Raw genomic sequence first — 9,017 nt, forward strand, 5'->3', positions numbered from 1 at the left:
GGGACAGAGAGACCGGGCCGTGGACATCTGTAACGCCCTTGTAAATAGCAAATTAAGTTGAAAAGCGCATTCTTCTTCCCATCCACCACTCCCTCCTGTCATCCCCGCACCCCTCCTCCTCTCACCTCTAGAATTATATAGTGCACTAAATGCAGGGAGGCTGTAATGTAACTGCAATCTCTCTCTCCTATTCTCCCTCTCTTGCTGTTTCTGCACACCCCCCTTCCCTTCCCTTCACCCTCCCACCCCACCTCCACCCCAACAGCTTCATGCAGATATCCCTTTACAGGCAGCCTTCCCAAAACGTGCACATCTGAGCCATGTACTGCAAATGCGCGCCCATCGTTGCATTTGGGGCGAGTTAGGGGAAATTAAATGTCAGCTGAAGCTTTTATGTCATAGTTGTTGTGGTCTTGCAGGAAGGACCATGTGTGTGAGTCACCCAGCCGAGAGGTCAGCGCACGCACAAGCCTCTTTGTACCTGGGCACTCTGCGGGGCTTCGCCTGCCCAGATCGGCCTCGGACATTAAACATCTCGCTGCCCCAGTTTCTCAGGCGCAGATTCACAACAGATGGGGTTCACATTATTTCCAACCAAATCTAATATGACCCCAAACTAACAAAGCTGCTCATCACTGAATGTCAGGCGGCTGTAGAACCTTCTCACCTTTGCATACAGACAAATTGCTTTGTCAACTGTGCTGATTAAGGGTCACCCTCTGCTGTCGGTGTCCCGTCCTGCCTTCATGGTGATGATGATGCATAATGTACAGTGTCCCAGGTATTAACACGCACATTTAACTAGAGGTCTAGCAGTCCGAGGTCATACAGGCCACAGCGCTGGTTTCATTTCTGCTGGAGTTTGATCATTTGGTCACTCGGCGTCTTCCAGTTTTCTGGAAGCCACAGCTGCACACTGGACTGTTTTTGTCTAGTTTGTCCATTGCAAAATGACCAAATCAGGCTTTGGTCTTTTCCGAGGGCGTTTGTGGCCCCCGGTGGCTCTGACACACAAACAAATCCAGGGGTCATTAAGCACAGTCCTGGGAGAGTGTTCACTGCAGCAGCACACGGAGAAAGAAGGTTATTTCTCTCCGTGATGTAAGGTTAGTTGAAGGTGCATATGCAGCATGCAGCAGAGGTGTGTGTGTGTGTGTGTGTGTGTGTGTGTGTGTGTGTGTGTGTGTGTGTGTGTGTGTGTGTGGTTTATGTGTTAATTTCGAATAAATGTACACACAATTGAGCCGTCAAATGAAACATTGGATAAGTAGGTTAAACAGCCAAATCTCTCAGATATGAACTGCTAGATTGAGAGTCCCAACGTGGGAACCTTCGCACCACAGAACCTTGACTCGTTCGTATCACCCAAATTTCTGCAACCTGACCCTCGGGAATATAACCAAAAGCAGGGGTGCAGCAGCCCCCGGCCAGCTTCCTCACCTTTAGAAGTCAACCACTTCTGTGCGCGTGCGTGTGTGCCCGGGGCACGGGCTGCTCTTGGCAGTGTCGCGCTCTTGCACGCGTCAGCTGGAGACCGTAAAGCGCAGGTGATTTAGCGGTGCCATGAGGCGCCAAAGATCCTTTAAAAACGTGATTTACACGCCTGGGGGCAGAAAACACATGTCCTTAAAAATCGAATGAAATACATTTTATTTTGTTTTATTTCTGTGGTTTTCTTGTTGGTGATGTGATTAAGTTACAAGAGCAGGTGTTTTTGGGGGCATGAATTTTACGCACAGTAGCTGCACGGTGGCTTTTTGTTTCATGCTTTGGCGGAATCCTGGCGTCTTTCATTATTGAATAAAAGCGTGTATCTCCGGTGGTTTGTCATTGTCATCCTCTCCTAAACCTAATCCCGGTGCCAACTCGTTAATGGGGCCCCTCAACAAGTGATGTCCGATAGTCTGCTGCGAGGTTCTAGTGAAGCTGGACTCCTGAGCAGCTAAAGAGAAACTCAATCATCTCCTCCAAACTGTGTGAAAAAGAGCCCGAGGACACCGGATCGAGAGCAGTGATGCGGCTTTACCCACACCCGGTGCATGATGTCATGCGCCATGCTGATACCTGGCTGACTATACTGTTACTGGGCGATCATTTATTCATTTACATTTGCTAATGTTCTTTACGAGCCTCGCTCCTGGACGTATAGATTGGCAGCTACAGTCCAAACTCTCTGCAGAACGTTCACCTTTCCACTTTAGTCTCATAATCAATGTTAGAATAACGCTTCTTTAGAATTAAAATAAGATTTAAAAAAAAAATCACTTTTTGAAATTAGAGATGTAACTAAGCTTAAGTGCAACTTTTGCAGAATGTCACCTCAAAATTATTTGCAGTGATGAAGAAACAACTGTAGTCAGTGTGTGGAGAGTTCCCTGCTAGCGTGAGAACACCAGGGCCCCATCACTCAAAGGCAGACTCCTCTGTCTGGAGGACTTGGAGCGAGTGAGGGAGTCAAATGTCCAAACGGATGCCGTTTTTATTGCCAGATGATTTACTGTAACGTGTCTCGTCTCTGTCTGGCCAGTGTGTCCAAACCTCTGCTGTCAATGGACGCGACTCCATCTAGTGGCTGCAGGGCGGAGCTGCAAGAGAGCGCAGGGTGTGTGATAGTGTTCGTGTGTGTGTGTGTGTGTGTGAGAGAGAGAGAGAGAGAGAGAGAGAGAGAGAGAGAGAGAGAGAGAGAGAGAGAGAGAAGCATTACATCATCAGTAGTTTATATTATAATTAGAATAGCTTTCTTTGTCTTTATCCACTATTTTATATGCTGTAGCAACATAAAACACATGTTATATATCTATTTATATCCTCTGTTTATTTGTCATGCCAATAAAGCATGAGAGAGAGAGAGAGAGAGAGAGAGAGAGAGAGAGATTTTGTAAGCTGTTGTTCATGAATTAAAAAAGGCACAAAGAAGAACTAAAACAAACAACAACAACAACCCCAAGGAGACCGTAGCAAAAGAATATTTATTCTTTTTTACCGTTTGTTCCTGGAAAGTGCATCATAGATTTTACAGTAAGCAAAATTCATATTTAAGACATGAACACAACCGAGCGACATTCACAATCATCATTTTTGGACAGTGTGTTGCATAGGAGGAAACGTCTCTTAAGCAAATGTATAAAAATTATTTATATTCAGATGAAAATGGGGGGAGGTCGACGTGGGCTTTGTTGTTCCATCAGAGCAGGTGTTGTTGGTCAGTTGCCACTTCATGGCTTAACCATGGCTGCGAACTCTGCAGGGAGACAGAGGGGAAAACAATTGGCACCTATTGTTCCGACAAAAACATCCAAAGAATGATAATGATGTTGATGATGATGATGATAATGATGATGATGAGGCTGCGTACCGTCAGCGCCAATCTTGCCGTCACCGTCGGAGTCACCGGCCTTGAGGAAAGTAGAGGTCTCGGGGCCGGTCAGTTCGCGTGCTCCTGCCTTGAAGGTTTGCAGGAACAGCCTGCGGACAGACAGGCGGTGGTGAGTTCACGGACCAACTGAATATCACTAGACCACACTGGTGCAGGTGTTATCTGCTAAAGAACCCCCCCCCCCTTTATATACATAATGCACCAGAGTTCCTTTTCTATAAACTGGTCTGATGTGTGTTCTTACTTCAGCTCATCCTCCTCAATGAAGCCGCTCTTGTCCTGGTCAATGATGGCGAAGGCCTTCTTCACATCATCAGAGCTCTTGCTGGCCAGGCCGCATGCCTTGAAGAACTTCTTGTGGTCGAATGAGCCGGCGTCTGAGAGGAACACATGCATGCATGCTGTTACTTATGTAAAGAAAGAAGAAAGGGGGCAAGGTGGGGTGGGGGGGTGGGTGATTTAGTCATTTCTAAAGAGCCATAAAGAGTCACCTTTGCATCCATCCAGGGCTGCAGTGATGTCCGCATCGTTCAGTACACCTGCGAAGGCCATTTTCTGCGAGAATCAAATCAAATACATTATTATAGGCTGCTTTTAAGATAATGCACACCCTGCTCTATTGTCTTTATCGAGCCCAAAGCCGTTGTCTTAGTGTCTTTTAGAAGAAGCAGAATCTTTTAGGCCAAATGAACCACATCAAATAGAAGCTGAATATCGATCGCAGTATCATTAAAACGACAGAGCACCACTCCGTAATCTGCAGGTCGGTCTATTGCTTAAAGACAAGAGAAAAAAAAAACCAACCGAATTGAACCGCGATAGATCAAAGTGGAAACATTTCAGATTTTAAAAAAAAAAGGCAAATTATTCAGTCCACTTCTTTCTGAGTGGCGTGTTTCAGGTTCCCAAATGCCACCAGAGAGGCTGAGATTGACGCGCAACTCTCTAGATGCTGAGCAGTAATCCATGTCTTCATGCAGCAGACGCTCCCACAAAAAAAAAAAAGAGGAGGAAAAAAAAAACAACACAGAAACACAAACCTCATTCTTTCTTTAGATGCCACTTTGCATTGAAGTCCGTATTTTTTTAAAAAAAAGTTGTTTTAAATGAAAGTTTTCTCAAAGATGAAAGCGTGATGCTGCGGCTGTGTGAGCGCGGAGTCCCGGCTTTCTTTAATTCAAACTCACCTCTGGTGTCTTTGCTTGGTAGGGTACGGAGGATACAGACAAGAGTCGAGTCGACTGCAGTGATCTTCCCGGTGCTCCCGGTGACCCTTTTATAGTTTCACCCTATCGAAATCTGAGGCATAAGATAACTGACACCGCCGAGGAGGGTTGGGTGGGCGGGAGGGGGGCGAAAATTCGTCCCGTAGCCAGAGAGCGGGTCTATTTTAAGTTTCACAAATGAAGACGCTTAAAAGGTGCGTTTGAAGAAGTCTTTAATGTCCCCCACTGCTAAGAATAGGCCTGTGCACTGCTGAGGAGGGCGAATTGGAAGTGCTGCTGGCAACGCACAGCCGTATTCAGGCGAGTGGAGGCATGCGTTAGAGCTGGCGTAAGTAGCGCTAATTGGTTGTTTTCCCTCTTTTTGTGGAACACTGTCGGTTTTAAAGGCGATTATATGAAGATACTTCACTTCTACTTGGCGAGTGTTTTTCTTTTCTTTTCTTTTTTTTTTCGTATTTATGAATTACAGCGCGTGTATGTGCTGAAAATACATATGTGTGGTGCTGGAATGTGTAAAAAAAAATACATCAGAGTTCACTTCCCTTTTCTGTTTAACACTCATGTAATCTTATATGAGTCGTATTTGTTGTATTCTCATTTGCCATGTTGATTTTTGTCAGATTTCATGGCAGTCCAAATTACAATTAGTCCCATTTTGACTTGCATGTCTAAAATAGATTATTATTATTATTATTATTATTATTATTATTATTATTATAGGGAGGAGGACATTTTGAATGGGTCGTATTGGCATTACTGTATCTCTCCACTTGTAATCCTGAGAATAGTTTTGACCTGTAGGTGACAGCACTGTCCTGTGGGGTAAGGGCCAGGGAGTGGCTGTCACTCAGCCTCCTTCTTTTTTGGCCACTGGTTGATGGTAACAAGCTGAGGGTGTCATCTGATAGGGTTTGCGGTTTACATATTGCTGACTTGCAGTCATAACTTCCCCATGAATTGTGATTTAACTTTAATAGAAAAGGTATCCTATTCACTTTTGTTCTGTGCTATTCCAAAAGAAAACTGAGCAGATACATATAATGATTTTTTTTTTTTTTTTTAAACAAGCAATTAAAGATTTGCATTTGTGCACCAGATTCAACCTGCTGAAAGGTTGTGCTGATGCAACAGTGGCTGTTAATGGCTCTCCTGTTGCCACAGCACATCATCTAATTGACTACACAGCAGTTGGTGGACTTAAAGCGGAGACCTTGGAGCAGGCTAGCTAATTACAATATGTGTGACAGCTATCCGTTACAAGCCTCCCTGGACCCGGGAAGAATGCAGGGGGCCATTCCCACTGTGTTTGCCAGCTCCTGGCCTGATTCCAGCTCCACTCCCCTTCCCATTAACCAATTAGCAAAACAAGTGCTGGGCTGGTCAGTTCAACTGTCTCTCAGCTCTCTCCAAGTATTTAAAATCCCTGGCAGGTGGAAACCCATTTCCTCATTGACCAATACAAAGACGACGGACCTGAAGCAGATGACTTTACACCAAAAGAGTATTTATTCCTGGTTTTTCACTCTTCCTCAGTGCAGATGTTGTTGTACAGTTTGCACAAGTCATTTTTCAGAACATAAAACACATCAACATTAACAGTAAAATATGTGTTCCATGTTGAGAAATAATCCGCAGGCAACTCATAAATAAGGTATAAAAAATATTCTTTCAGCTGATGATTACTGAATCTTGCAAGGGGTTCGCAGTTCCATGAAAAGAAGTGGTTCTTGGTCAATGGAAGTTTATGCCTTAACAAGGCTAGCAAACTCTGTGGAAGTAGAATAAAACTGCCATTAGTAGGGAGCAAAAAGGATTCAGATTGTTAAGCCATCATGTTGGTATGGTGTAGACTAATTGGACCCACTTTCTGACCAAGATTTTTCAGTCTGTGCAGCTATTTTTAAAGTAATTAGATTGTTATGTAGATTAATTTAGAGCCCAGTGATAGCAGGCATCAGAATTAATCTGATATATCTCTGCCGTATTCTGCTGCATGCAAATATATGTTGGAGAGTGTGCTGTGCTTGAGGAAGAACTCTTACCATCGACTCCGATCTTGCCATCACCATCACTGTCACCAGCGGCAAGGAAAGCCTTGGTCTCCTTGTCAGTCAGTGCTCTGGCACTACCAGAGAAGTTCTGCAGGAACAGCCTGGCAGGGGACGAAACAACAGGAGTTACATTTTGAACATCTCAGGCTGTACTGTTTGCTGTAAATCACTGTGCAGAATGGGTAGCCTTTAAAGCATTCTCTTTGCTGGAGATTTTAAGACAAAATGTAACTTGTCAACAAGGGATTTAATATGTAAAGCCCATTCATCAAACATGGCCTTTCGTTAGTTTTTTGTGCCGTAAATGTGTAGTTTGACCCCAGATTAGCCATGCTAAATCAAAATGTTGCTCAAAATTGCTGCATATTGTGGCCCACAGAGGCATTGCTTGCTTGAGTGTGTATTGCTCAAGTGTCTTACTTCAGCTCCTCCTCCTCAATGAAGCCACTGTTGTCCTGGTCAATGATGGCGAAGGCCTTCTTCACATCATCGCAGGTCTTGCTGGCCAGGCCGCATGCCTTGAAGAACTTCTTGTAGTCGAAGGAGTCAGCAGCTGCAACAGACATTGACACCACTAACACCTGACAGGCTGCATTAGCACAACACAAGACTACTGTGCTGATGTAATGTGATAAGAGGACTGATATTTTATGTGACAAGCTCTGAAACTGGGAGTTCTGTACATTGTGATCTCAGCCAATTCATACCAGTTTGTTGATGTCAAATTTGCAGTGAAAATTCACACTGTGTAATAATTATAATAATGAGGATGAAGAAATGAGCCCTGGGAATTTACTGCTTACTAAATTAAAGCAACAGTGCTCACCTGAGCAGCCATCCAGAGCGGCTTTGATATCAGCATCACTGAGGACACCAGCGAAGGCCATTTTTTATTCTGAGAGAGGAAAGAAGACAAGGATTAGGGTTAATTAAGCATCACAAATCCAGCACAGTTGTCATATTATTGCATTGCAAAAATCCCTCTTTAAAACAAGCCATTTAAATCCCTGATATTTTGTATCTGAGAGATGCGCATACTGCGTGACTTCAGGGATCTATTCAGAAGTTCGGTGTTTTTAAGCAATCATATATCAAACATAGCCTCAAACACAGACTAAAATCATTCATCAGCTGCTAGATATTAACCTCCAAGTATTAAGCAAGGCTGCTCCCCCTCTAGCTTCAAGAGAATCAAAGTTCAGGCATTATTAACATCGTAGTGGAAAACATCTACAGATGTAAAAATGTATGTTTTATCTGCCATTTTCTGTTCCACTTGCTTACTTTGGTTCTGACTGAACTATCTCATTGCTTTAATTTGCAGAGCCTGCCACTCAGCACCCTTTTTCCTTTAGGCGCTAAAGAGCTACTCTTTGCCTCCGGACATCTGGTCGCACAAAGGCCTGACTCTGTTTATTCCGCCGCTGCTATGACACTAAATAGATGATGCTCCCCCTGAGAGGCCAAATCACCACAACATGAATCACTGCCACAAATAAGCAACGTAGTCAATAGCTTTGGCAGTGACTTTTTTTTCTTTTTCTCATCCACTTAAAAGAGATCATGTAAGATAGCGCAATTATCATCCACAAACGTTGATCCTTTGAGAGCAAATGGCCACAATTGGCCTCCTTTTCGCCCTGAGTACATCGTCCTGAGGTCCGTGTAGTTGTTGGCTATGTTGGTTCCATTTCTCCCCACAGTTATAGTCCACGGGGATCTCCTTGTCTGAATCCCTTTCCTCCCAGTGGAGGCAGTGCACATCCCACTCACCTTTGAGCTGCGTTGAGGCGAGAGTGAAAACCAAGGCGGACTCGAGTGAATGCCACAGGCTGGGTCCCCTCGCTCTTATATATCCTGCAGCAACACCATTTACAGAGCTTTGAGTCTCAGTATCAGGTAGCCCACCAAGTTGCATGGGTTTCGAAAAAATGTGTCTAGTAGTCTCGTCCTATTTTTAGGTGAACAAATGAGGATGCTACCATGTGTGCCGAGGCCTATAGCTAGACGTGTGGAAACCCGAGCAGGCTGCTGCTCACCGACTTCATGGGACATGTTCCACTAATGATTTACAGCCACCATTCAAGATGTTGCTTTCAATGTCGTAAGTTTCATCTGAGAACATACATGAAATGAATGGACATGTATGAGAATGATTGTACTGTAGGCCAAAGGTCATATCCCTTAAGGACTCAAGGGCCAAATTAATTGCTCTTCGCTCTTAATTATCAAAGGAAAAGTTTAATTTATGGCCTTAAATGTGGGTCATCACTCACAAAGACTGCATATCTCCTTTGTGTTACTATAATAGCCTATGTATGATATAGTGGTATAGAGACAGGTTCCTCTGCGATAGACTGCTTG

At 44.2% G+C, this 9,017-nt stretch overlaps 2 protein-coding genes across 2 annotated transcripts; both read right to left on the bottom strand.

The window, feature by feature from the left end:
• Positions 1-2,950: 2,950 nt before the first annotated feature.
• Positions 2,951-4,678, bottom strand: LOC139216371 (parvalbumin beta-like). The gene is made up of 5 exons (XM_070847463.1): positions 4,564-4,678; positions 3,868-3,931; positions 3,621-3,753; positions 3,356-3,465; positions 2,951-3,241 (listed from the first exon to the last, which is right to left on the bottom strand). The coding sequence occupies exons 2-5, from the start codon at positions 3,926-3,928 to the stop codon at positions 3,216-3,218; spliced, it is 330 nt and encodes a 109-aa protein (XP_070703564.1). The 5' UTR covers positions 3,929-3,931; positions 4,564-4,678; the 3' UTR covers positions 2,951-3,215.
• Positions 4,679-6,085: 1,407 nt separating this feature from the next.
• Positions 6,086-8,483, bottom strand: LOC139217149 (parvalbumin beta-like). The gene is made up of 5 exons (XM_070848439.1): positions 8,427-8,483; positions 7,480-7,548; positions 7,074-7,206; positions 6,645-6,754; positions 6,086-6,370 (listed from the first exon to the last, which is right to left on the bottom strand). The coding sequence occupies exons 2-5, from the start codon at positions 7,538-7,540 to the stop codon at positions 6,345-6,347; spliced, it is 330 nt and encodes a 109-aa protein (XP_070704540.1). The 5' UTR covers positions 7,541-7,548; positions 8,427-8,483; the 3' UTR covers positions 6,086-6,344.
• Between the last annotated feature and the right edge of the window lie 534 nt (positions 8,484-9,017).

The sequence above is a fragment of the Pempheris klunzingeri genome, chromosome 17 (assembly GCF_042242105.1).
Source record: "Pempheris klunzingeri isolate RE-2024b chromosome 17, fPemKlu1.hap1, whole genome shotgun sequence".
Lineage (NCBI taxonomy): Eukaryota > Metazoa > Chordata > Actinopteri > Acropomatiformes > Pempheridae > Pempheris > Pempheris klunzingeri.

Excerpts from the sequence above, each read along its gene's own strand:
- LOC139216371 (XM_070847463.1), bottom strand. The coding sequence starts at position 3,928 with ATGGCCTTCGCAGGTGTACTGAACGATGCGGACATCACTGCAGCCCTG. Across the intron at positions 3,754-3,867 it reads AGCCCTGGATGGATGCAAAG|ACGCCGGCTCATTCGACCAC; the intron begins GTGACTCTTTAT and ends TGTTCCTCTCAG. Across the intron at positions 3,242-3,355 it reads CGGCAAGATTGGCGCTGACG|AGTTCGCAGCCATGGTTAAG; the intron begins GTACGCAGCCTC and ends GTCTCCCTGCAG.
- LOC139217149 (XM_070848439.1), bottom strand. The coding sequence starts at position 7,540 with ATGGCCTTCGCTGGTGTCCTCAGTGATGCTGATATCAAAGCCGCTCTG. Across the intron at positions 6,755-7,073 it reads ATTGAGGAGGAGGAGCTGAA|GCTGTTCCTGCAGAACTTCT; the intron begins GTAAGACACTTG and ends GTCCCCTGCCAG. Across the intron at positions 6,371-6,644 it reads TGGCAAGATCGGAGTCGATG|AGTTTGCTAGCCTTGTTAAG; the intron begins GTAAGAGTTCTT and ends CTACTTCCACAG.